Below are 26,340 nucleotides of genomic sequence, written 5' to 3' on the forward strand. Positions count from 1 at the left end.
CAGTCGCCTTGCATACTAGTGATCACTTCAATATGGGTGTCACGATTGAAGGCCCGAACCGAGTCGTGCCTTTAGTAAGTTTCTTAAAATCCAATGTAGCCTCTTTTCGCTCAGCGCGCCCGTCTCCGTGTCACGTTTGAGAAAGGCTATAGCGGCGGGGCCCTTCAGCTGGTTCGCGACGATCAAGTACTGGCCCTCCGGGTCCAAGCATATGCTGTTCGGGTTGATACCCCTGGAGGAGACAATGCGGTCTGCTGTGATGTCGGTGAGATCGCCCGGTGCGGTGCTCTCATCGTCCTCGGGGGCTGGCAGCCGGAAGTGGGCGATGGTGTCCGTGTCCGTGTCATCGTCCTTGCTTACGAACGTGTTGGTCACATAAAGGTCGGTGCTCCTGTCGCTGTTGGTCTGGAGCAGCAGGTCCGCGACCGACCGCTTGTCGCCCTTGGTGTCGACGGACGTTTGAAGCCTCTGCAGGAGCCTGAAGGTGCCTTGGGAGAGGTCCACCTCGAACGAGAGGAGCTCCTTGGTGGACTGGCACAGCGCGAAGTAGCGGGTCGGGTTCTTCCCGTCCGCGGCATAGAACGCGCCGCGGCGAGGGCCACAGCTCTCCTCTATGGCGATCGTGCCGAGGGACTTGATGTCGTTATCGTCGGTGGCGCTCAGGATCATGAGCGAGTTCGCTTTCCTGTCACTGACGACGTATATTTTACCGAAGGGATCAGGCACAACTTGGGTCGTGTAACTCTCGGTGCTATTGTCATCCGAGAAGAATGAGCCGAGCAACTCGAGGCTGCCGTCCGAGGCAGAAGAGTCCCAGATGTCGACTCCCACACCGGTTGAAGCCAGCAGTCGGGTGGAGTTCTTGTTGTACGTCATGTGCCTAACGCCGACCGATCCGGGTAGTAATGGCCGCTCACCGTCAAGTTGTTCGACTGCTTGTTGTAAGCAGTATCGATCAGGGACCCGGAGTTTGCGTCACTGGTCAGGTAGCCGATGTTGCTTGGTACAAGCCATGTTGGATTTAAGGTTAGATCTCCCTTCTCAAACTCAGAGTCGAGACTGATAACACCGCCATCGCGTCGTGCGGCGTAAACATAGTCCTCGCCAGAGAATATGAACTTGGTAGTTTTCGATGCCTCAAACGTTGTCTTGAGCAGGCACAGGCTTGGCCGAAGCGAACAGACCGACCGCCGCGACCATAGCAAATAGTTGAAGCATACTTTTTGTCGGATGAGGGAGGCTGGCGATTGCAAGATATATGTGAGAAACGAGTGTTGGTAATGAGTGTTAGTAACAAAGGCAAGTAATGAACGTACGTAAGGAGCACAGGTAATGAAAGTAAATGAGAAATGTATGAAGGAATGTAATCTGCTCTTGCTCTCTACTTGAAATTTAACGGGTTCGCCGCGGAGAGGTGCCCGAATAGGAGCAACGACTGTTATATCGAAGCACGGAATACTTCAGAAGCCTAGCAGGCAGCAGAATCGGGAGAACCGACAAAGATAGTCAGTCCATTGAGATCTCGACTAGTGGTTTCGATACGGAAACTGCCTCAATGAAAGAACTCCAATCTCGCAATCATTGCCGTCGCATGGTCAAAGGCGCCACGATGGACATAGTGGGTCTAGGCCCCTTTGGAATCAAGGCAGTCCCAACATGGCTGCTGTCACTCATTTCGCCATTGTCTAGGCTTTGCGTGGCCCCTGAGAAACAACAGCAAGAACCACTCCCTTTTCAGGCAAGTTTGCCCTATTGTGAACCAGAGTTAGCGACTTGGTCGACAGACTCGGCATCTGCGAGGGCATAAAGAAGGATTGCTTGGGAAAAGGGTGGGGAACCGGTTCGAGCGGCCCGGTTGGAACGGCTCGAGAGACAAGCTACAGGCTTGTCATTGACGACGTACCGGAACGAATGGATGGCCAGCACTTAGACCGCCATCAACAGCCCAAGCTTGACCGTTCACGTAGCTGCTCTCGTCGGATCCTAGAAACAGCGCCACCCGCGCAACCTCATCGGCGGCACTCCCTCTCTTCAGCGGGTTCAGTTGGCCAATCTTCCTCTCCGTACCCCTTGCCCTGGCTGTCTCGTACATTGGGGCTGTCATGCCGGTCTCGACAACTCCGGGGCATATGGCGTTGACTCTGATATTAGAGCCGGCAAGTTCTGTCAAAGCGATTTAGCCAAAATCAAAAGCGCTCCTCAAGCACGTGCACAACATAGACTCACGGTACGCCATCGTTGTTGCCATGTTGATCACCCCCGACTTCGAAGCCGAGTAGGGCGTCGGGCCCGCGTTAGAACGGATGCCAGCAACAGAAGCCGTCATGATGATGCTGCCGCCCGAGGCCTTCTTCTCGGGAGAGGTCTTGGCCATTGCGCGAGCGGCGTGCTTGGCCGCAAGGAAGGGCCCAAGTGTGTTCACTCTGAGCACGTTCATGAAGTCCTCTTTCGTTGTCTCCGAGAAGATGATAGGGTGGCCAACGATACCCGCGTTCGCAAACATCACATCCAGCCTTCCGTAACGACCGAGCGCGTTGTCAACGACCTCCTTGACAGCCTCCTCGTCCGCGGCGTCGAACTTCCGCGTGTGGACTTCCACGGCAGGGTAAAGTGACTTGATCTGTCTCTCATGGTATCCGAGGTACTTGTCATCAAAGTCACAGATGTAGACTGCTTTTGCGCCGTTCTGGGCAAACTGATGAGCCGTAGCCCTTCCTATTCCCAGAGGCGAGTTCGCGCCTGGGGGTTCGGGTTCGGTGTCAGTGAAATGATGGCTTCCTTTAGAGACACTGTGGCGATTGTGACAGTGAGTAAAGTACCGTACCTGTGATAATGACCACCTTCCCCCGGGCACGGGGACCGTTGGATACCGGGCCAACTTGCTTGATGGGGGGCACGTCTTCGAAGGTCTCGTCTTCGACGACTGCCGGGGCGATCTGCTTGCCGATGGCGTGGAGCCGCTGCTTTGCTTTCTCGGCCATTTCGACGCTTATTCTCAATCGAATTATGATCCGTGTTCCTAAAGAATGGGCGCAGCAATGTATAAAAAGATGACAATCAAACGGCGGCAATGGATTGATTTATGAAGATGGTAGATCTCACGGCAAACAGGAGGTGGATTGAGGGGATCTCCGGGTCTCCAACTCCCAACAAGTTGGAGATCTGAGCCGAGGCACAACATCCTCGGATGCGACTCCAAACATCGCCTCTCCCTCTACTTTCACCATGTCGCGCCCAAAACTAAAACCACCCAACCCTATCTCTGCGGCAGTGTACGAATGGTTCGATGGCCACTCTGAAGAATTATCTGTGCTAGAGGCAAGTGCAGACTCTCTAGTGGCAGAGGCACCGAAAAGATGGGTCACGCATGAGCCGATGGTCTTGCTCCCTAGTGGCAGCTTTACCTCGCCAGCATGGAACAAGGTTCTCTCAACTGTCTCTTTGGATTGCAGCAATGATCTATGGGAAACCACATTGCGCAAAATCGGAGACAAGACACGAGAGAAGGTCACGCACCTTGCCGCCAACGATGGCATCCCTCTGACCGTGGGCACGACAACAGCTGCAGAAGGAAGTGCACACAGCAGCCCCGAGGAGCAGCAACAGCATGAGAACATCTTGAGGAGCCCGATCGGCCTGCGCATCCTGCGCGGCGATTTCGGACCGTCCGAGACGCCGGGGCGGACCGTCACCAGCGGTGACTTTGACCGGGCCCTCTGGGCACGCACAAAGCAAAACGGCATTCACCAGACCTGGGCCCCGCGGTGGACCATGTTTTCCAGGGGCAACGTCAAAGAAAAGGCCCGGCTACTGGCCTTTCACGACGCGCCGAGCCCTCCAAGCGAGGAGGCTTTGCAACCACTGGCGCACAGGGTACAGCCACGAGCTGCGCTCAGCAAGTCATGGGCGGTCGACCTCTACGCGGGGATCGGCTACTTCGTCTTCTCGTACGCCAAGCTCGGCATGAGGGTCCTGTGCTGGGAGCTCAACCCGTGGAGCGTTGAGGGCCTGCGCAGGGGCGCGCGTGCCAACGGGTGGCCCGTCAAGATCATCCAGGGCCCGGACCTGGCGCGGCCGACGCGCGAGCTGGTGTCCGAGGAGGATAAGATCGTCGTCTTACTGGAGAACAACCAGGAAGCCGCAAGGAGGGTGCAGGAACTGCGGTCTCACGGCCTCGACCTGCCTGTGAGACACGTCAACTGCGGGCTGTTGCCCAGGAGCGACGACAGCTGGGAGGCCGCGCGGGCGATCCTGGGCCGCACGGAGGATGGCTGGCTGCATCTGCACGAGAACGTCGCAGTCAACGACATTGAGCGGCGCAGGAAGGAGATACAGGAACTCTTTGATGGGTGGGACAAGCGCGGTGGGCGAAACAAAGCCGCGAAGGTCGAGAATGTTGAATTAGTGAAGACATTCGCACCAGACGTGTGGCACTGCGTCTTCGATGTCTACAATTACAACGCATAGATCTATTAACACACCATGATGAACCTCCTCATCGTATATCAGTCGTGTACGTCGTTCCGGTGTAACCCCATTGTAATCCCATGGTCGATCATGTCGTATCCGTCGTGTTGGCCAAGGCTGCTCAGCTCGATCTCCTGAACTTGTTGGGAATGTTCTCTTCAACGATCTGCCGGTGCTTAAGCTCCTCGATCCTGTCCTGCTCGTCCTCCATCTCCTCGTGCTTTTTGAAGTGCTCGATGTCCTCTGGGTGTGTCAGGTCCTCCAGCTTGGTGTTCTCGTCGTGATAGAGCTCCCAGTGGTGGATCTCGTATTCATATTCGTCATCGCCATGGTGCCCAGGCCCCGTACCAAAGTCTGGAAGCGTGCCGCCCTCAATCATGAAGATCTCAAACTCATCCTTGCTAATGACGCCGTCCTTGTTGTTGTCGGCCAGCCGCAGCACCTCGCGGACGATTTCCTTCTTGCGATCCTCCGTGACTTGTTTGTTTGACTCGTCAAAGAGACCATATGTCCTCAAAATCTCCTCGGGCTCCCACTGCCCATCGCTGTTGTAGTCGTGCAGGACGAAGAAGGAGCCCGCGTCGAAGTCGTCGGCGTGGTGTTCCTCTGCGGGAAGGGGAGGATCAGACATTGCCAATTGCTGTCGAGGTGCTCCTATCTACGCAGGAAAAAGACAGAACATACCGGCCATGTGCTTCGCCATCCAGCTCGCATTCTCGTCAACAATGGGCTTCTGGCCGTGATCTCCGTGGTCGCCATGCGCGAGGCATGCTTTGCTCAGAGCAAGCGCGAAAACAATGGTCGCGAGCATGATGGCGAGAGGTTGGGTGATGAGGAGAGAGTCAAGAATGTCAGGCAGATTGACCAGTGCGCTGTTTTAAGGAAGGCCGGGAGCAGCAGCTGGGAGACGGATGTCGTCAATCGCCATGTTTCCCCGGATCGCACAGCTCCCCAGAAGTGTCAGCATCCCTGTTGGTACGAACAGGGCGACCCGCCTGCCCCGGCAGTCACTGCCTTCCCCTTTGAGCTAGCGCCGGGGTATTTGCCGTGGAATTCAACTTGTCCAGCAAGAGACTACGCAGGCAGGCAGGTTGACTTTTGCAGGGAACAAAACGACGATGCCAATAACCAAGACATTCCTACCTCGGTATGTGCAGGTGACTACCGAGGAGTAGAGTAGACTATAAAATGGACTATACCCAAGACCGGCTTCCCTTAAAGGACGGGCCTAGTTCGCGCCTATTCGGACAGTTGCGGATTGAAGGCTCAAAGCAACGGCCAACTTAGTCTTGCAAGTGCCGCCTGGCCGTCTCCTGCTGGCTGTGCAGCATAACTAGGTAGGTACTTAAGTACCTGCTTAGGTAGAAATATGTCTGGACTAGTGCCTGAGCGATTGGGATAGGTTTAATGACCCCAATGCTTTCTTGAACTCTGGTGCGAGAGCAGCACAAAGCGCACAGTCTCCAGCCGTCTTGGTTTAACCTCGAGGACGGCGGCGCACGGCTTTGACAGACTTGCATAGTAGACATGGTCATACGGAGAGAAGGCAAGTAGGAGCTGAAGCGTGATCTTTGCTTTCCTGCATGATAGAGAAATCAGTACTGGAGCAGATACTGTACACATTCTAGGTCGTTGCATATGTTCTGCTGGTCAAGAATGGTCTGCGCCGAGCGAGAGTATAGATGGAGTATTTGGTGCAGGTGCTCGTTGAGTGTTATCTCGTCACCGTTAGACCACATGCCCACTGCCTTCCGGCCTGCCACCACCTAACGTGTGCTAGTGGCCAGCTGGATTACTGAGATAGAGTCTTGACAGACCCCAGGGGCCTCAGATCGCCTAATTAAAGCCACACGTGCTCTCGTGTCGCAATCAAGGCACCCCTGACCCGCGTCTTCCCCAGATTTGCCAGCAAAGCTGGAGCTGCCAACGCGACGGCTTATTTCCACACAAGCTCAACTCGACCTTCCGATTACACCTCTCTGTTACCACCGCCGACAACAACGCACGATACCCTACCAGATCACTTCGCATCGCATCGCATCTTGATCAATGACATCCATCCTACAAGTCAGCCTTGCACAAACATGAGTCGACAAATAGAGCAGGCTCTACTCTCGCTCCTGCCCACCCAGAACTCAAATCTGCCCCCACCTCTCGTCGAGCTCGCGGGCTCTCTCCTCGCGCAGTCTCGCCTTCGCGCGAGCACGCTGAAAGCCGAGGAAGACGTCGCGCGATTGTATGCGTGCTGCCATCTTGCGTGCGACAGGTAGGCCTATCTATGTCAAGCTGGTCTCGCCCCTGGCCCACCTGCTGAACGCCCTTATAGACTCAAGATCACCCTTAACCTCCCGCCTATTGAGCCAAGACCTCCCATCCCACCACGCATCTACAAGCGTCTTTACATACATCTTGACAAGATCCTCCCTGCCGCCTCGCTATCTGGCCGCGGCAAAGCAAATGGCCTCGGCACGCCAAGATCAAAGGGTCTCAGCTCGCCAGCGTCTCGCCCTGTGCCGTCCAGGGGTACGCCGGGCAAGGAGCTTTCTCTGGCGGCGTTTCGCACGCCTGCAAAGGCCGGAACGCCGACCAAGTTGAGCTCGCAGAACACGGCAAGGAAATCGGACCCCTCGTTCCCGCCGTGGCTGCGTCCTGCGATCCGCCATCTGTGCACCACTCTCCACCAAAGCGGCGGTCCGGATCTGGCACCTACAATCGTCTTTGGTCTCGAGTCCATCATTGCACCACATCGTCGAAGAACAGATGACGACTGGGTCAATGGTCACCTGACCGCATTGGTTGCTGCCATCTACTGGTATGTGTCTGAGTCCGCTCGACTCGCCCCCGGTGAAAACATGACTACGGACGCTTCGCGCTCAAGCCTCAATGCCACGCGGAAACATATGCTGGGGGCTCTAAAAAGCGCCAGACAGGAGGTCAAACCTCCCCCGGCACGAGGGGAAGAGGAGTCACGCTGCCACCGAAGAAGAGGAGGCCGTTTTCTGGGAGGGATGGCAAGAAGGCCTCAAAGCGGCTGACATCAGCGAAGCCCTCACAGTAATTGCGGACCGTGGCTGGCTCGACAGCGATTGGTTTCGGAGCATCGATCTCCTCCGGGACGCAGAACAGGACGCAGAAGACGTGGACCCGAGCGCCCATGAGGAAGACTTGACATCCACGGCCGCGGCTGTGCAGATTCGGAAAGCGGACACGATGCTGCAGGACAGGTTCGACTATCTGAGCGAGCGAAGGAGGGCCGAGTATAGGCACTGGAAGGCGGGAATCTTGAGACGGGTTGAAGCACTGGAGCGTGCTCAGGGCAGAGAGGCCACAGGAGGCGTCGGCTCGTGAGATCGATTGCCGTGGGCGGGGTCGCTGCAACCGCAAGCCGACTATTCTTTTCGGCACTTCTTTGGTCGACGATCAGATGCCATTCTCGGCTCACATGCGTTGCCAAGCATGACCTCGAAGCACCGTACGGACAACGATGCACCCCTTGCCCTTGCGCATCAGCTACTGCAGTGCGGCAGCTATGCGATTATCGATAGTCCCGCTGAGTCGGAGCTTTGGACCTTTCAGGAGCCTCGGGCGATGAGTTGGCAGCATAAGCGATCCGGTACTGTCTTGCCACAGTATCTGACATATCATTATGCGACTCGAGACTGGCCCTATATTACTACACTGCACACGTGCCGAGAGCGCATGCGGTGCTAACTAGCCTTATGCCAAGGCCAAGGTCCTGCTTAGTGAATCGTTGTATTCTTCCTAACTGCCTGACAGACATAGCCACCTTCGTGGATCTATGTATACATCCAGACAGTTCTCGGGATAGCATGGCGGAAGATCAATGATACGAGACGATGACTTGACTAGCACGCAATGCAACGAGACGATCCCCAATGAGCATAATGCTTGTTCTCTACAATACGGCGGAACATTCTCGTCTGGCCCGTGTCCGAGGTTGCTCAACATTAGGGCTGACACGTCAAAGCACGAGCACTCCACACTTCGTCCGGGTTGCTTGCTGAAGGCCTTCTTCAGCCAAAGCGCTCTAAGAGTTCGGCGGGTCAAATTCTCTCAATCAGTCGGTGTGGGTAGCCACTCCTCGCTTGCTTTTTCAGCGCCTGATTCCGGGCCAAGACGGCTCGGACCTTCATAACCCAACTTGCTGAAATCTTGCAGGACCTCAGGACTTTTCTGCACGATGATTCTACAGAGGGGTTATTGTCTCGAAGTCCAATCGAGATCAGATACATTTTTTGCTTACCCTGAGGCTTACGGACTTGCACTCTAGATCATGGTGCGTCGCGAGGCAGAGTCACCCTGATGTGCTGGCAGGACGCAGACGAGAGTGCTTACCCTCCAGGCTCCTGGGACGGCCTACGGCCCGGCGAGCAGGGTATCGCACTGCTTCAATACTCGGGAATACGCTCTGCTGAGTGGATGAGCGGCCAGGAGCACTGCTGGCGTGCCACTTCCCGAGCCCTCGCAGTCGGGCTTCTGGAAGCTCGGGAACGCCACTCATTCAACAGCGTTCGTATCCATGTCGAAGTCCAACATCGTTGCGGGCTTGTATGGGAGAACGGCTTTCATGTGTCTCAGCCATGTATAATGCAGAGTTCAAACAACCAGTGCAGTCTCTTGTCTAATCAAACCAGGGGCCCATGCCACGGTCGTGGATTCTCACGTGCCGCCCTCGTGGGCGCACTGGATCGAAGCATGGAAGGTCAAGCAAGCGGGTTGGGCAGGCAAACGGCTCAGACATGGTGGACTCGAAAGGAACCTGCATCAAAGAGTAACACGAGGAACGGCAGAGACTTGTGCGTCACGACAGTGCCATGATGGGACAGCGTCTTTGGCAGTCTCACAATCGTCTGTGGTTCGTCGCGTACCTGAGCTGGCCATTGGCCGCAGAGGTTGCCATTCGCGCCGCAGTCTGGTCTTGTACCTCCTTGTAACCTTTCTGCGAGACTCTGCAGCAGAGGCGGACAGGGGATGGGGAGGAACTGGCCCCAGACAAGTAACCTGGGCGGGACTGAGCGCCAGGCTTCGGGCTTCTGATTGGTGTCGGGGAGTTCACCTGTGATGTCCAAACAGCCAAGTTGCCCTACCTGCGTTCTTTCCACTTATTCCTACGAGCTGCGTGCAGTCCATGGCGGCCCCTGGCGATCCTGACCGAGCTTCAGCCGCATCGCTCTGGCCCTCCATGCTTCTGCCCAACATGATTCGTCCAAAACCATCCAATACCATTACACCCGCTGGCACACAGCCGCTCTGGGCAGCAGCCGACACTTGGTATCAGGTAATCCCGCATCTCTTTGCATACTGCGCTCCTGAGAGGGGTAGGTGATATCCTGATCTGCCCTGGAGTCCGACAAGTCCTTCAAAGACGGGGCGAGTGCTCCCTTGTACTGCTGTTTCAGTTGCCGGCTCTGACAGCACCACGCCTCAAACATCCGGACGGTGTTGAGCTCGACAAAACCGACCCACCGCAGCACGATGCACCCGCCAAGCCCTCGCCCATCAATACTTCGGGGTCTGGTCAAGAAGCTTCGGGCTGTTCTAAGCCTGTAGTTCGGCCTGCTTTTGCTGATCTGCCAACGCGCATATGAGCTGAACGGGCCCAGGGAAAGGAAAGGCGCTTTGTCGGTTGGCTGCATCTTTGTCCAGGGAACGCTGTGCACCCGCGGCCATCTTCCATACGAGCAGGCATTCTCGTCCAGCGGCGGGAGACGGCAGGCCCGTGTAACCTTCATGTATCTGACCTGCGGTGGGGCGCACCTTGCAGCCCATAGTCCGCTCCTCACCCCACCCCCAACAGCATGCCGCATCCTGTCATGCCATGATAAGGCCCCGGGGGTATGGTGCCTGGCTATCGCTGTGGAATCCCATCTCCAGCCCCAGATTATCTCAGTGGCCGGCCCCGTGGCCCCCCCAGGCCCATGCTCAAGTGACACGGCTGTGGGCCTCGACGGATGAACACTGATCACGAAGCTGGAGCGGAGAGTGGCCTGCCCCCCCTGGCTCTGGTGGTTGTGATATATAGCTGTGACATGGGCTTTTGTCGTGCGTGCATGGATGGAACGATAGATCTTGGGGTTTCTACACACAACCTATCGCTTCCATGTTTGGCATAAGCTTTGCCTAACTCCGTCTTCACCTGCTGCCACCCTCTCCCACACTCTCTCTACCCCGGGGCCGATGCTTGGCTATTTACCTGCCGCCTTGCCCCCCACGCTCGCTCGCTTGCTGTGCTTTTGCTTCTTGTGTTTCTCGCATTTGAGCAGTGTCGACATCGTCGGTCAAGAGGCTTGACATGCTCTGGGCTCTGCATGCATGACTGCCCAGGAATGGAACTGCTTTCTCTTTCCTCCTTCCTCACGGTCGTCATACCCTACCCAGTTAACTGCCTCTACCTTCCGCGACTGCCATCCGTGGCGAGATTGGTACAAGGCTCAAGATGACGGGCGCCAACGGGGAGATGGATCTGGGGCGACGAGACGAGTGCGCCTGCCCCTTCGACGCACCGGGAGAGGCTCCCCCCAAGACGGACCCTAAGAGCGCGTGTTTCGAGGGCTGCCTGCAAGCGTTCCTGATGCGCAGATATGGCCAAGTTGACATCAACCAAGCTGTGTGCCAGAACATATCAGACAGCGGAGGAGGAGGCACTGCATTCTATCCCCTGTACTATCTGGACCACAAATGGTGCGGCCTGCAGTGGAATGACCCGTCCGCTCTTGACCAGGACCGTAAGTTTCAACCTAAGATGCTCTCATCGAGCGCGCAAGAGTTGTGATAGCTGACTGGATGCCAGCCGGCGTGGACAAGATCATAAATTCTTGCAACGGGTCTGTCAGATGTCCCTCCTCTGTTACCGTCCAGCCGCACACTGACGGCTTGATTAGTCTCGGATTCCCCTATTTTGTTGATCCTGGGGTGCCTCCCGATTCATATCAATGCAGCACGTGTTCCTCCTCCACTCCCAAGCAGGCGAATCCTCCCCAAAGTCCCGGGTTCACTGCACTCTCCGCAAGCTCGACGTCGCGGTCTGTGGAGCCGGCAACGACCAGCGAACCATCAACTACTCCGACGTCTGCAACCTCATTAAGGCCGTCCAAAGTCGAAACCACTGGGGCGGCCTTGACGCGCACAGAAACGCCCTACACGGACAGCTTCCTACCGACATCCGCAGCCACGACGCCTGCCGTCACACCAAGCCGCGCCCTTCCTACCGAGGCCATAGTTGCCATAGCCGTGTGCACAACGCTGGCTCTTGCCAGCGCGGTGGTCCTGTTGATTTGCGTCCTTCGCCGGAGGCAAAAGCAGCTGGGAGAGAATGATGGTGACATAAGAAGCCGCATAAGTAGGATTGTGCAAGGCTTCGCTGCGCCAGCAGACTCTCCACAGCGTCTGATCTCACCTTCGCAATCATATTGTACCGACCCACCGCCTCTTACTCCCCCTCTCCCCCTGCGCGACAGGAAGCTTCTTCCCTCGCTTCTGGGGCCAATTTCCCGCCCTGCATCAATCGTCTTCGGGCCACCGTTTGAGAGGCATCACAGTAATAACAGTCAGAGCAGCTGTTACAGCAGTCACGGGCGGGATGACAAAGATTCCTTCCCATCTTCTCCGATTTGCAGCCCGACGTACAACAGACTTGAACCGCGGCAGGAGAAGATGCACCAAACGGCGCCGTCACTCGTCAACTCCGCGGCGTCGCTGACGTCGGAGCCCTCTTCGCCCCCATACACGCGGCTCAAGTCACCTCCACCAGTGAGCTTCACATTCCCACCGTCCAGCCAGGACAGCACCATCTATCCGGTCTCTCCATACCCGAAAGGAGGGGCATCTTCTCTACGGAATGAGATAACATCAACGACGTCCACCACCACCAGCAACTACATCACGCACGAGAGGCACACAAATAGCACCGGTACAGCAACAATTTCCGTGCTGGACGCGGCGGACAACCCTTCGATATCTGCCAGCCCGACCGCGCCGACCCCACCATCGTCTCCGATCCGGCCAAGACGACCGCACGAGAGGCCCCTCGAGATCCCGGACCTCGTCAGCCCGCTAAGCATACCAAGGTCGCCCTCACCCGGCCCGCCGCCGAGCAAGGCCCTGCCACCTCCGCCACTGTCGCTCCGCCCGAACCCCGCGAGCATGGGGATCGGGATCGCCACGACCACGGGCCGACATCACCACCGACACCACCGTCATAATCAAGACGCTGCGGCTGCTGACGGGACGCGAGCCGCAAGCCGGGACAGCTGGGGGAGCTGGGAGGACCTCACGCCAGCGTCCTTGATTGGCAGGGCGATATCACCGCCAGCGGGGCGGACCGTCTATCCATATCCTGACAGCTGAGTCGGTTGAATCGAGACATTGAATTGTTTGGGGGCCGAGGTCTGGCGGCCTCACCCTGATGTTTGCAAAGGTACAACAAGGAGCCGGGAGTAAAAGGGACTGGGGGAAGAGGGAAAAGTGTAATGTATTTCGGCGAGAAAGGAGTCACCCCCGCCACGTATACCATATCCGTTGCATGTCTTTTGCACTCTGTGTATTCTAGTCTATTCATTGTCTTCTGATCTCACTGTCTCTCATACTAGGAGAGGCTGGGTAGAGTATGGGGACATCTCAACGCTTAATGATGTCTTGTTATGTGGTCGGGTTTCTAGGAGTACGAGATAATAAGCAGAGAGGGGATGATACCAGTACGGACTCAATCAACACAATTTTCTCCCACATGCTGCTGCATTGACTGGGAATTGATCTCAGCTTTTTTCGTGACGTAGACTGCCGACTTCAAGTGCGCCCGTAGCTAGATGACAGACTTTAGAAGACGAGGCTTGCGGAGTATCCCCACCAGGTGCACATAGCACAGTAGGGCGCTAGCAGAGCTTGAACAGCCATAAATCGTGACATTCAAGCATCACAGCGTCGCTCAAAGATGAAAAGTAGCTGGTGGTGAGTGTTTGTCTTCCCCCCCCCCCCCCCCCTTTTTCATTTCTGATGTTCAGTGTTCTGTTTGTTTGTTTTTCTTGTCCGATTCATCAATGCCGTAAGACAGATGCTTTTCTAGATACGCTTTGAAAGGGTACCACGATGCGACTTGCCCCTTGGGTTTATCAACGCTGCGGACTCCATTCGAGTCCCGTCGTAACCACCACCCGTCGGTACAAATTATACACACTCGCTTAGTCCATCCACCTCCCGGACGGAATGGAGTTCCCATCCCCTTCGTGCCTCAACCGCCCGACCACTACACCGACGCAGGGGGTGCCGGAGGCGGTGGCTCGGAGCCGCCCTGCTGCTCCCCTCCGATCGGCGGTAGGCCTTCGAGGGGATTTGATGCTATCGGAACCGTCATTGGCCCATCCCTCGGCATTTTTATGCGATCAGTCAGCGATTCGCCTTTGATCACCTTCAACACCTCCCCCTTGTCCAGAGTCTCGTAGTCGACGAGGGCCTCCGCCAACCGATCAAGCTCCTTCCGCTTTGCGACCAGCATCTCTCGCGTGCGACCATATGAATCGTTCAGCATCTTCTGCACTTCTCTCTCGACCTGTTCCCTGGTTGCCGGGCTCAGGTTGTTGTACCTGGACCCGAAATCCATCGGGGCTAGACCTCCACCGCCCATCCCGAAGTATGCAACCATTTGGAATGCGAGGTCGGTGGCGTTGTTGAGATCCTAAGAACAGGTTAGTGAAGCTGAACCACAGTTGAAGTTGGAAGGGAGACTCACTGAGCTGACACCCGAGGTCACAAGGTCGCTGCCGTAGACAATCTCCTCGGCCACCTTGCCACCCATGGCGCAGTCAATCCTGGCATGGTAGTCTGATGTCGTCCAAGAGTGCTTGTCCATCTCGGGGAGGAAAGCAGTGTGACCAAGACTTCCGCCACGTGGGAGAATTGTGACTTTGTACAGCGCAATCGGCTGGGCCGCAGTGTACAAGGCCGCGAGGGCATGACCAGCCTCGTGGTACGCCGTCATGAGCTTCTCCTTCTCACTGATGACCATGCTCTTCTTCTCAGCCCCCATGACGACCTTGTCCTTGGCCCAGATGAGATCCTTCATCGAGATGAACTGCGACTTGTTCTTGCTGGCATGAATAGCAGCAGAGTTGACAATGTTCTCGAGCTCAGCGCCGGATAGTCCTGAAGTACCTTGAGCCAGCTCCTGCAAGTTGATCTTCTCCGCCAACTTGACCTTCTTGGCGTGGTGTTGCAAGATGGCCAGTCGCCCTCGGACGTCAGGCAAGTCGACTGAGACATGTCGGTCGAACCGGCCGGGACGAGTCAAGGCCTTGTCGAGAAGCTTCGGGAAGTTCGTTGCCGCTATGATGATAATCTGACTGCTCTGGTCAAAACCGTCCAGCTCGGTCAGAAGCTGGTTGAGGGTTTGCTTCACGTAAGTGCTGTCTCTTGTGTTCCTCTTCCCTCCTATAGCGTCCAGCTCGTCGATGAAGATGATTGCTGGGGACTTGGACCTGGCGGCATTGAACAGATCACGGACCCTCTTTGCGCCGACGCCAACATAGACCTCATCGAACTCACTGCCAGACATATAGAAGAAGGGGACGCCAGCTTCACCAGCGACAGCCCGTGCCAGGAGGGTTTTGCCGGTACCGGGAGGGCCAACCAGGAGAACACCTTTTGGCAGCTTGCCGCCCAGGGTCGAGAACTTATCGGGGTTCTTGAGAAACTCAACGATTTCCTGGAGCTCCTCCTTGGCCTCATCGCACCCGTGGACGTCAGCAAACCTGGCCTTCTGGCTCTCGGCCTTTACCTCGGCATCAGCCCTGGCAGTGCCGGTTCGTTTGAAGGAGTTGAAGCTCTCAACGATCATGGTAACGACGACCAGACTAAAGTAGCAAACGAAACCGAAGATCATGAAGAACCTGACCCATTTGAAGATAGTAGAGCCGAGCGATTCGTCCACCACGACGTGAATGGGCCCCTGTTTGGCCCCGGAACCCTGAGTAGATACCGCGATATTGCCGCCCTTGGCACTGGCCGCGACGGCCTGGCCGATTGCTTGAAGCTGAGACTGGTTAAGTCCGCTGGCCTGGCCATCGACAGCACCGACGTCAGAAATCTTATTGCCGTTGATCATGGACAGTGCCTTGGCATAGACGTCCTCAACCGCTTGGTTCCTCGCGTATCTGCCTGACTGGTACCGTTCGACGATTATCCCGGGCATGTTTGCCTTGAGAAGAACCTGATAGAAAGCGTTTTGAGCGGTAGGGCTGGTAGGATTCCGGTTGGCAGCAGCTTCGAGGTTGGCCAGCATGTTGCGAGAAATGCCTCCGTTGCTGAAATTCCGGTTCTGCAAGAGCCCACAGTACGGGGTAAGACCAATAACACGGCCAAGAATGACCGACGAAGTTATACGCGATGGGGCGGACCAACGAGTGGCAAGACCATGGAGAGGAGACCTTGTTTGTGAAATCGTTGCGCCGCGCTGCGCCGCGCGCACAGTCGATGTCGAGAACAGTCTCATTATAGGGATAGTAGAATTCTGTGCTCCCGTTCGGAAGGCACTCTGTCGAAGCAGTGGGTTGGCTGCGGCAGCCAGCGCAGACGATGGCATGGTAGAGATGATGGATCGGATATCGCAGGACGTGGGCTGGTGGCTCGGTAGAGAAGACTTGTTGGGTTGGAAGCCATTGCGGAGAAGGCCAGGAAGACTCGAGATCCGATCCTGCAGCGCGGATTAGTGAATCGGCTCCAGGTAGAGTTCATTATAGGATTCGGCATACGGTAGTGGATGGCGGGGAGGACACGGGGTCAGTGTTGCGGGCAGAGGTCGATGGCGTCGTGCGCCTTGTCACAGACGTGGCCGTCCGTGGCATGGCCAGGGCTTTGGCGACTGAGGGCCAGATCTCAGCTGTTGCTGCTGCCATGTTCTAATAAGATGCAGCATCTGTCAGCATGCGGACATGTCTTCGGGGATGTGTTTGCCCGGCGAGGGTCGACTCACGGGCAGCAGAGCAGTTTGAAAGGCCATGACGCCCTTCGGGAGCGCAGACTGCGCAATGAAGATGGAAGTGTTAATCAATGCCGGATGCTTGTGGATGAAGCGAGAGAATCCATATGTATTGGCTTGCAGGTGAATGACTGGACGCCCGATACAAAGTAAGGTGATGTGTCGGCAGAGAAAACGGCAGATGGCGGTTGGCGGTTGCGACGGCGGCGACAGCGGCGGCGGCGAGCGGGCTGATTCATTCGAGCAGATGGATGAGGTCAGCTTAAAGTTGCCTACGGTTCGCAGGGGTCCACTGCACTACAGCCCGGCCGCTACGTCGCCGAGGTGGTGGCGGCGACGGGGGCAGGCACCACCGGCCTACAACGTACACAACAGATGGGTTACCAACAGATCTACCTGGAAACAGCCACCCAGATGCAACAGAGGACACACTCGAGTCACTGACAGTGACTATTCAGAAGAATATTTGGGCAACTCCATCATGGGCCCATCGACTGAGTGGAGGGCTGTCCTCGGCGTCGAAGCACCTGGTTCTTCCCCCAACAGAAGCAGTCGAGACCAGACATCAGGGTTAAGCGGTCCCAGGAGGGTTGAACCCTGGCCCGCCAACCCATCAAACTCATTTGTGTCTCGACATCATCACTTCCTAAAGGACCTTTACATGAAATGAAGTCAGTCGCTAAACTGGACGTTCTCATGGGATCTTGAGGAGCCTGAGTATCTTTACCTCGCTATTTATACTGAAAAACTATGTGGCATCCTCCTGCCCGGCAGTTCCTGGGAGGATGACCGCATCCCATGCGACACTGCTCCAGTGCCGCTTACATGCATATACCACGACCGCTGGCCATGCCAATATTCATGTCCTACACTGGGTCCTTCTTCTATACAGCGTCCATGACAAGAGATTGGTCTAATCGTGTCCCCCGCTCAACTAGCTCATCAGCCTCCTAGGCCGCCTGAGCGTATTTCCAATCATTATGTGCTGATGCCCTCAGGTGCAGGATTCCGCTGTGGCATCGCCATCCGCCATCGAGTTCGCAACACTCCCGAGAGCATGTTTTCACCAGAAAGCCTCGGCAGAAATACGCCCGTTTCTTTTGGAACTACAGTATTTCTGCCCCGGAACTGCACTTGTAATTCCTCGAGGCAGCTGTTCCCAGCATGAAAATAGTTGTCCTCGGGCTCGGAGTCGTGTTGATGCCGGAGTGAGCCTTTTCTCACTCCAGGGGGCACAAGACCAAGTCTTTCAATTTTTTATTTTTTCCCCCCTTTCCGATTTGGGAAACGGCTCTTGATTCTATGGTGTCCTTCTCTGAAGCGGCATAATTTTTCTCCGTGGACGTCTCATCAGCTTCTTCCTCACGCATCCTAAGCCGGACAGAATCAAACACACGCCTACTCCATCGATGATACTCTTTCTTTCATACACCCGTCACTCGTGTGTGATCAGACTGTAAAATAAGAGACTCTTGTTCTCGTCCCCTGCTTCACTTCACAAACGAATAAGTTCAAAAGAACCAAGTCCGTTCTCGCGAGTTAGACTCGATGGTCTCTTCCCAAGTTCGCTGGGGGCTTGTGGAAATAGCCATCGAAAGGGCCAGATTGTGGGCAAAGATGAGCGAGGACGCACGTGTGCATTCTAAACAAGCGAGTGAGCCTGCTTAGAAGATACAAGGCGCATTCCAAACGGTCAACGTGTACAGGCGAACCACACGAGGGAATTCAGCCCGAATTCCATCAGGGTGCCGCATGTGGAAGAACAGGCCTGCCCCTTGGTCCAAAACATCTTGAAAACCATCCCTTCTCGACATCAAGGTCCATCAAGTCCATACACATGTCAGAAGAGTATTCGGTACCTTGTCGTCGAATATTCTCCGATCAACGTCCCGGCAGGCCACGTGGGTTGAGGCTGCCTTGGTATCAACCGTCAACTCTCGCCGGTTTTGGCAAAGGCTGGCCTCAATACCTCACAAACTGCCGGCTTCTAATCAGGTCTTCCTTATTCCGGGTCGGCAGGGTCGGGCCGCTTGTTGTTCACAGGCCGGGGTGGCTGTTCACGCCGTGGTCGAAGACCTCGTTCACGTGCGACTCATTCCAGGCCCCGAGTCCCAGGCGACCGGCCTTGGCTGAACCCGGGGCCACATCGACACCGCGGCGCCGGACCGGTATTGCTTGCGGGTGGTGAGACCCTCCCGTGCTGTCTCAGAAGTCGAACCTTGGCGGCCGCGCGGACCAGACGCGTCGTGTGAGTCAGCGACTTTCGCGGCCCCGTCACCTTTCGGTAATCAAGGGTGATCACTGGCGATCCTGGCGATCAGCCAGCGCAGGTCACTCAGTCAGTCAGGGCCCCGCCCCGACGAGGCGCCGGATCCGGGACGCCATCACCATGTCACTCCATTCCACAGCGGAGGACCCTGGATTGGCGCCAGGAAGTCTAAGTCATGAGCCATGGAATTTAATAACCGAACCTACGCGGAACATTCTTTCCATCCCGCTGCCCCTTGCCTCAGATCGGCCTCTCCCAAAAAAAGAAAAAATACCGCCCCCCCCCCCCCGGACCCGGAAACGGGCAGCCCCATTTCACAGTGCACGGTGAGGTGCACTTCCCACTCACAGCTCGTCACCCCCTTCCCTGACCCAGCAGCCCGAGAACCCGACCCTGACGAGCGTCGGCTCGGTTCGGTTCGACCCGAAGAGCTCCGACAGGAACGACGCGCAGTGCTCTGTGTGGTACGAGTTGGCGATGACGGCGTCGAACACGCGCCGGCCTTCGAATAATGTCCAGAACTGCTTCCGCCACAGCATCGCGCAGTGGTTGATGTGGTCCCGGATCGAGGTGTAGTAGTGGTCCCGCTCTCCCATCGCGTCGGGCCGCAGGGGCTCGGTCAGGTTCACGCTGTGTAGGCATTAGTGGTTAGCAATGGTCCTCCCCTCTTCTGACATGTACAGTCTTTGGCCGCGGCGGCAGGGTGGGCGGGAAACGCACTCGGAGAAAGCAGTCCAGCTCGCGTCGTCCTGGTACTCGTCGATCCATTCCTGGTCCAAGCACTGCGCCGGCACCCATGCGTTCAGCAGCGTGTCGTAGGTGCATCCCTTGGCCCGCGCCTCCTCCGTCGAGTTGCCGCATGAGATGTACTTGGCGCCCGACGTGATGTTGTGGAAGCGAGCCATGTCCTCCCCGGTGATGACGCTGCTGCCCTGGCTCGGCATCTGGGCGGGTGCTGTGTCGTCGGCGGCGGGGCTGGACATCGGGGAGGAGGAGGAGGAGGAGGAGGAGGAGGAGGAGGAGGAGGAGGCCGTGCCGGGGCCGGGGATGAACATCCAGATCACCATCACCCAGAGGAGTGATGTCGCGAGGCATATGAGAAAATCGCGGAGGAGCCTGCGAGTGCCGGAGGTCTTAACGTGCCCCTCACGAGGCGGTGCAAGGTTGCCGTTCCCTTCAGCAGCGCCTCCTCGCCCGGCCGGGTCGTCCGAGAACGCCAGGAAGGGCTGGGTCTCAACTTCTGATTTCATGATCTGGGCGGGAATCTTCACATAGCTTATCTTTGTTGTTAGAGACGAGTCTCAATGAGGGAACGAAGAGATCGATACGGCGCCCGCCAGCTTTTATTCCATCATTCATGTCCCAGGTGTGTGGCGGCTTACACTTGGCAGCCGTTTCACGATGGGCTGCGCTGCCCATCGAAGCCGTTTCGAAACCATCCGAATTTGGTCGTCTCACGTATCTTGTGTGCGCACAGCCCTGGAGTCGACCGATGGGTTGTTACACGCATGATGCACAATGAGCTAATTGAACGGCGAGAGGACGCTGCGAGGGCTTGCGCTGAGCCCAACAACCTGATGATTCTTAAATCCACGCACTGAGGCCCCTCGTAGCAACTAGTCGTCGCCTGGAAAATGTGAGGAGGATTTAGCATGAAATCTTTCCTCACGAGGAGTTGATGGTGATAATATCCTCGCCACTGCTTGGTAATGCTTGACCACAGAGGAAAATGGATGCACCCGTGCCCTCAGAGCGTAATTTCATGCGTATAGCCAGAGATTCCAAGTATTAATCATGACCTCTGCCTACTCGTAGAATCGCTCCATGATTGGAGTGACCTCCAGAGAAGAGCTACATCTCGATGACAAAGATTCGTAGACGCCTAACAATTTCGGCTTGATTTCTCAAGAGCAGACTCAATGGTCAATGACTACAATCTCCACAATCAAGCACGTGGACACATATCGACTGATTGAAGTTCTCTTAGATTTTCTGCTTCCGTATAACCATGACCGTAACTTGTTGTCCAACCTTAATGTAACCCAGCTCGATTTTGACCCCGTCTGCCATGGCCAGTTTTCATAACTCTCAGGCCAGACACCGTGTGATTCACACTCATTAGAAAATACTCCCGAAGACCCATACCGCAGGTATCAAGCAAACCCCAAGCAAATATAGTACAGCCAAACAATGACACAGACAGACACACAGAGAGAGAGAGAGAGAGAGATATTGAGGAATAGAGAGAGACAGGAAAGAGAAAGCGTGGGGGGGGAAAAAAGATAGTACATCTGTAACAATAGACTGGGCTAGTCAGTCTGAGACTGCCAACCTGATTATGACGGCCACGTGAACACCACAAGTGCGCTTTTCCTCTCCACTCGTGAACGCCTCTTTGATGAGTTCTTTTTTGTTCTTCCAAACAAGACAGCCGACCCCGCCCCCCTCCTGCTGCGCCCCCACGATCCGTGGATCTCTGCCCCGAGATCTGTGCAGTTGTTTTGACGCCTTTGACAGATGACAAATGTTTGCTGAAATACAGAAACAGCGCGACCGCCCCGAGTGTCGCCAAGGTGAAAGTGCATGGAAAGAATGCAGAGTTACAAGAAAATAAAGTTTCGTAAGTCGTCAGCGGGGTTGACTGTGATTAGGACCAGGCTCGACGCGCCGTGGGGTATTAGTGAGGGTGTATCGGCGGATGAGAGCCACACTACAACTGTGTGTGCTGGTCAACGTGCGCTTCGCGCGGGTCCGGGCGTTTCTGGAGTGCCACTTTTCCTTTACCCTCCGTTCTCCTTGGCCGATGGCTCCATCGGGAAGGATGTTGCTCAGATGGTTGCCTCTAACCCATTTGTGCGATTCTGTCAGAAGGCATGCCCATGCCCAATCCAGACGGGTCCTCAAATTTGACATCAGAAATGCCCCATCCATAGGACGCAGGCACATGCCCAGCACTGACGGGGTCCTGGTAGGCAGGAAGTCCGGCGGCATACATGGCCTGTGAATTGTCCGGCGCCGAAGCAGCAAGCTGCTGGTGGTACACGCCTTGAGCTCCCGGGGATTGCGGGTGTTGCTGTTGAGAGTGTTGGTTGTGCATGGGAATTGTCATCATCGGCTGGTTCGGCATCATTGCCTGTGTCGTGGCTGGATGCTGGAACTGTCCCATGGCGGCATGCTGGTGCTCGGCACCCTGGAGGGCGTGCGTCGCGGCTTGCGTCGAGTGAAGGGCGTAGTTATTAAAGCCGCTGTCGCCGACGGGACTCCGCACAGATGCCGAAGAGAATGTGCTCGGACTGCTATTCAACGAGGCGGTCAGGCCAGGTTCTGTGTAAGGGTTGCTGTGTTGTCGCGGTACGCTTTGGAACTGGCTGGCGTTCATAGTTGCGACGGCTGGGTTGTGTGCTTCCACGAAGTACTGTTGGGGCATGGGGGCATTCGACATGCGGCGCATCATAGCATGCTCCGAGTGCATGTTGTTGGGATACTCGGGTCCGTTGGAAGAGAGACTGTGACGATGTTCGTATGGGGGTTGCATGTATTGTCCCGGCATTGGTCGCTGCATTCCCATTCCGTTGTGCATCATCATCTGTCCGTGTGGTTGTTGGCCCCATATGTTGGCGTGATGCGCCCTTGGCGTCGACGGCGAGTCATCTCCTCCGGATTCGCTAGTAGCGTCGTCGACTAGAGCGCCTGGCTGATGGGATCGGCGTTGGTGCTTGACCATGGTCGTCTTCCTGCAGAATCTGCTCTGCGTCAGAGCGCGTCGCTTATTTGATGGCAAAGCATGAACTCACGTCTTTACACAGCCATGGTGACCGCACATGTACGGTCTCTTCCCTGAGTGAATCCGGCGGTGCCGGGCCAAACTAGAAGACTGGTATACGCCATCAGTAGATGTTTCGTCACACTATCATGGACCATGGACATACATCTGAAAACCGCTTTCCGCATCCACTATACTGGCAGGCATGTGGCTTTTCTCCCGTGTGCGTGCGAATGTGGACGGTCAGGGCACTACGCTGGATGAAGGCCTTTCCACAACCGTGTTGGGTGCAGGCGTAAGGCCGCTCGTTCGTGTGTATCCTGAAATGCCTCTGCAGGTCCGATTTTCTGTTAAAGCTCTACGGTTGTAATCAGTGAGCTATTCTTGTGGATCAGTATTCCCCTGGTAACTTACCTTGCCACAGGCCTCCCAAGTACATTGGAAGGGGCGAGGTGCTTGTTCAGTATCCATGACCTCGATGAGTTCCATAGCAGAGAGAGATTAAAGGACAATATCGGTTTGGGGGTTTTCAAGATAGGATGTTATCTGTACCAGCCGAGTGTTAGCGCTAGACAGGCTAGTATGGCGCAGAGTGTGATTCCAGACGAAAACCAGTGGTTGGTCACGAGTCCACATTCAAAGAGACAGCGAGTTGTGTGTTTGCCTCTCGGGGTTGTCTGCCGGGATACAGACTCATCCAGCTATTTTCAGGGAAGCTGGAAGAGAGCGTGGGTGGCGAATGTGGACGTGGTAGGCGTGAATTGTGGTGCCCCATGCACGGGGAAAGACGAGGGAATTACTTGCCGTCTAAAAATGTGCGAGGCACAACGTTGAGTGAAATGGACCAGGCGAAAGTGAATCACGGGAGAGGTGTGAAGTCCTTGGGCTAGGTGGACTGAGTGGCGATCGTGAGGGTGAGGAGAGTTGAATGCCGTCCCGGTGAGATGCGGTCGGCGATGAGTTGCGGAAAGAAATCCGGGCCTGGAGTGGGACGAGGGACGATCGCAGGTTACCGGCCCTTGCACCAGACCATAAAACGAATCCGGCCCTTGCGTGGATGTGAGTGGTGGCCGCCGCAACGGTCGTGAAAGCTGGTGCTGCAGGCTGCTTTTTCTGTCCTCTTCGCAACAGTCTCAGGGTTGGCGTTGCTTCTTCTTGGTATCTCAACCAATACCAGTGAGACAAGCGTGGACGAGTAGGCAAAACTGAGATGCGGCTTGCCGTATTCGAGGGTGACGTGTGTGCCTCGATTGAGAAGGACCTTGCTGCTCACAATATCCAAGCGGCGCGGAGGTTCCCAGGTATGATGAGGATTCCTCGAGGCAAAGAGACAGGACCAGGCAAGGCGGTGCTTCTGGTGTTTATATGTGAGCACGGGGTCTCATGAGGAATGGGGGGGGGGGCGGGATGTGGGCACAGGTGTGTGTGAAGATCATGAGAGGGGGAATGGAGAAAAGTGATGGGACCCGGAGGGGAGGTCGTTGATATTCATACCTTTGGACGAGGGGAGGGTGGGTTGAGGTCGAGGCGAGGGGGACGAGGTAGTGACAGGGTCTCAAGGGTGAGGGCACAGGTAGAGGTGGAGGAGAAGCAAGAATAATATATACCAGTTGAAGTCGTGCAACGTCTGTTCCTCTGCTCCCCCTGACTAAAGACGTTGGCGGTCGTTTCGTTTCTTTTAAGCCCCCCCCCCTGGTGGTAAGGTGGATTACAGTAGGCGTGTGTGGGTGAGGTGGAGAGAGTGCTCGAGCGTTCAAATGCTGGTGACAAGCACCAGGTCCACACTTGCAGGCGCGGGAGTGAACGTCGTGTTCCAGGGACGGCTCCACGATAACTAGGGACGATGTGGCGCTCACTCGGTTCCAGGTGATGGGTTGAAGAAAGGCGGTTGCGTGCACGAACTCTTCCGCACAGACTGAGAGGTCCTGACTCCCGATATTGCTCTCTCTCGTCTGGCCCGGCAAGGAGCCTTCGGCAATGGGGATACGGGTCCTCGGGACGGGGATAGCCAGGCTTTTGGGGCTGTGATTGCTGCAGCAAGAGCGCCGAGCAGAAAGTGTGCGACGACAAGACACGACAGCAGAGTTGTCGAGAGAGGTGGGGCTTGCCTGGGTTTCGAAGCAGCAATGCCGTGTAGGTACGGGGGCGCCGGCAAGAAATATGGGAAGACGAAGGTGAGCGAGGATGGGTGAGGGTCCAGGCCGGGGCGTGCTGTATAAGATGCTCGGTTGCAGAGGCAGCAGAGAAAGAAGCCTAGTGGCAGACCAGATATGATCTTCGTGGGAGTAGTATGATATCTAGCCCGCGAGGTCGGTCGAGGGCGACGGTCTAGCTATGTACTGCGTAGCAAAGTAGTTTGTTCAACGGACGCCGCTTTGCGAGTCGAGCGAGCCGGCAAGGCAAGGCCAGCAGCAGGCATGGCAAGGAAAGGGCATGTTGGACCACGCACTTTCCCTGCGAGCGAGGAACAGGGTCTGGTCCACCTAGGTGTGTACATTACATGACATTACATTACAGCAGCGTGCGGCATGGGGGCGCGCAGTGGCCAGGAGCAGGAGCAGGAGCAGGTGCGGCAGCGGCAGCGGCAGCGGCAGCGGCAGCGGCAGCCCCAGGGCATTGAATTGGATTGTACAGTACTCAATTGAGTAGAGAGATGGCAAGCACGAACCAAAGCAGGAGGAACTTGGTGCGTATGCTGCAGCAGTGACAGCACGGTACACTGCGGCAGCGGCAGCAGGTAGTCTAGGCGCAGGTCGAGCCTGGGGAGAGCGAGTGATGAGAGTTGAGGACGGCACGGTACAGGAGGAAAGGTACCTGGATACCTGCAGGACAGTACGTACCGCTGCCGTGGTGGCCGACCTCAGGTATTGCAATACACCCTTGCAAGAAAGCTAACGGAAACCTTGTGATTCAAACAAAATATTCGAGGGGAACAGGGAAGGGGCCACCCGGGAGTGCAGCCGGTACCTTGCCGTAGCATGTGCGCGTCAAGGTACCTAGGTACAGCGCTACAGCCAGAGCGGACCCGAACGACTCATGAGCTTACTGCATGGGGGATATCACAGCCGCATGCCGTCCAGCACTACTTCCACTCCGGGCCTAGCCCCACCGCCAACCTGCCTTTGCTCAAGCTTCGCCTAGCTCTTTCCGGGTCGGGCTCTCGGAACGACCCCCTTCACATGCTTGTACCATGCACCCCTCGCCTCCTGCTTGATCATTCTTTGCTGTGCTGCCTTGTACGCTGCTCTGTTGCGCTGCTTGTTGTCGCGCTGGCCGCATCCGAATGCTGCTATTTACTAGCCTGTCCACCATAGACCACTACCATCTGGTACTACGGGCGTTTTTGGTTCGCGCCAGGAGAGACAGTAACTGCGGGCGACATGCGGTTTGCGGTGGTGGTTGCGGCAGATGGGCTGGCATTACCACAACATGGGCCATGGCCCTGCCCGTTCTCGAGATCGAATCGAGATAGCTGCCAGACCACCGCATCCGCATCCGCATGCGCGCACACAACATTGCCTAGTGCGGATACGTGAACGTCCTGTACGACGGCCCTGTGGGCTGTAGGCTGTGGGCTGTAGGCTGTGGGCTGTGGGACTAATCGCATGCCATGTCTGGTACGCGCAGTAGCACCCGGGGAAAGCCTCTGGGACAATCCTGCTTGCCTCATCGAGGCAAGCTCAGCCACATCCGGGGACGAGACGAGACTGAGAACGACTGCCACTCTCCGGCCTGCAGTCAGTCCCGGTCCAGTCTGCAGCAACAGCAAGACTTGGGCCGGCCAGTGGGCGTGTGGGACTCGACTCGACCGGGAGGGTACCTGGGCGTCAGGTATCGAGCTGGGCCGTCGAG

The 26,340-nt window shown here is 56.3% G+C and overlaps 8 protein-coding genes across 8 annotated transcripts; 3 read left to right on the plus strand and 5 right to left on the minus strand.

Moving 5' to 3' along the window:
• Window positions 1–39: 39 nt before the first annotated feature.
• On the minus strand, window positions 40–2,981 carry INS49_011648 (uncharacterized protein; the record flags this gene model as incomplete). The annotated part of the gene is made up of 5 exons (XM_043172361.1): window positions 40–861; window positions 918–1,148; window positions 1,904–2,163; window positions 2,227–2,739; window positions 2,825–2,981. The coding sequence occupies 5 exons, from the start codon at window positions 2,979–2,981 to the stop codon at window positions 40–42; spliced, it is 1,983 nt and encodes a 660-aa protein (XP_043024106.1).
• Window positions 2,982–3,225: 244 nt separating this feature from the next.
• INS49_011649 (uncharacterized protein) lies at window positions 3,226–4,467 on the plus strand (the record flags this gene model as incomplete). The annotated part of the gene is made up of 1 exon (XM_043172362.1): window positions 3,226–4,467. One exon carries the CDS (start codon window positions 3,226–3,228, stop codon window positions 4,465–4,467), a length of 1,242 nt encoding a protein of 413 aa, XP_043024107.1.
• A 121-nt stretch (window positions 4,468–4,588) lies between these two features.
• Window positions 4,589–5,278, minus strand: INS49_011650 (uncharacterized protein; the record flags this gene model as incomplete). Its single annotated transcript, XM_043172363.1, has 2 exons — window positions 4,589–5,073; window positions 5,152–5,278. 2 exons carry the CDS (start codon window positions 5,276–5,278, stop codon window positions 4,589–4,591), a joined length of 612 nt encoding a protein of 203 aa, XP_043024108.1.
• A 1,273-nt stretch (window positions 5,279–6,551) lies between these two features.
• On the plus strand, window positions 6,552–7,815 carry INS49_011651 (uncharacterized protein; the record flags this gene model as incomplete). Its single annotated transcript, XM_043172364.1, has 3 exons — window positions 6,552–6,733; window positions 6,794–7,279; window positions 7,398–7,815. The coding sequence occupies 3 exons, from the start codon at window positions 6,552–6,554 to the stop codon at window positions 7,813–7,815; spliced, it is 1,086 nt and encodes a 361-aa protein (XP_043024109.1).
• Window positions 7,816–10,924: 3,109 nt separating this feature from the next.
• On the plus strand, window positions 10,925–12,834 carry INS49_011652 (uncharacterized protein; the record flags this gene model as incomplete). Its single annotated transcript, XM_043172365.1, has 3 exons — window positions 10,925–11,213; window positions 11,279–11,312; window positions 12,105–12,834. The coding sequence occupies 3 exons, from the start codon at window positions 10,925–10,927 to the stop codon at window positions 12,832–12,834; spliced, it is 1,053 nt and encodes a 350-aa protein (XP_043024110.1).
• Window positions 12,835–13,729: 895 nt separating this feature from the next.
• Window positions 13,730–16,477, minus strand: INS49_011653 (uncharacterized protein; the record flags this gene model as incomplete). The annotated part of the gene is made up of 4 exons (XM_043172366.1): window positions 13,730–14,158; window positions 14,213–16,171; window positions 16,230–16,376; window positions 16,451–16,477. 4 exons carry the CDS (start codon window positions 16,475–16,477, stop codon window positions 13,730–13,732), a joined length of 2,562 nt encoding a protein of 853 aa, XP_043024111.1.
• Window positions 16,478–19,069: 2,592 nt separating this feature from the next.
• INS49_011654 (uncharacterized protein) lies at window positions 19,070–19,975 on the minus strand (the record flags this gene model as incomplete). The annotated part of the gene is made up of 2 exons (XM_043172367.1): window positions 19,070–19,355; window positions 19,446–19,975. The coding sequence occupies 2 exons, from the start codon at window positions 19,973–19,975 to the stop codon at window positions 19,070–19,072; spliced, it is 816 nt and encodes a 271-aa protein (XP_043024112.1).
• A 1,592-nt stretch (window positions 19,976–21,567) lies between these two features.
• INS49_011655 (uncharacterized protein) lies at window positions 21,568–22,977 on the minus strand (the record flags this gene model as incomplete). Its single annotated transcript, XM_043172368.1, has 4 exons — window positions 21,568–22,468; window positions 22,520–22,599; window positions 22,655–22,846; window positions 22,903–22,977. The coding sequence occupies 4 exons, from the start codon at window positions 22,975–22,977 to the stop codon at window positions 21,568–21,570; spliced, it is 1,248 nt and encodes a 415-aa protein (XP_043024113.1).
• Between the last annotated feature and the right edge of the window lie 3,363 nt (window positions 22,978–26,340).

The sequence above is a fragment of the Diaporthe citri genome (assembly GCF_014595645.1).
Source record: "Diaporthe citri strain NFHF-8-4 chromosome Unknown scaffold_5, whole genome shotgun sequence".
Classification (NCBI taxonomy): domain Eukaryota; kingdom Fungi; phylum Ascomycota; class Sordariomycetes; order Diaporthales; family Diaporthaceae; genus Diaporthe; species Diaporthe citri.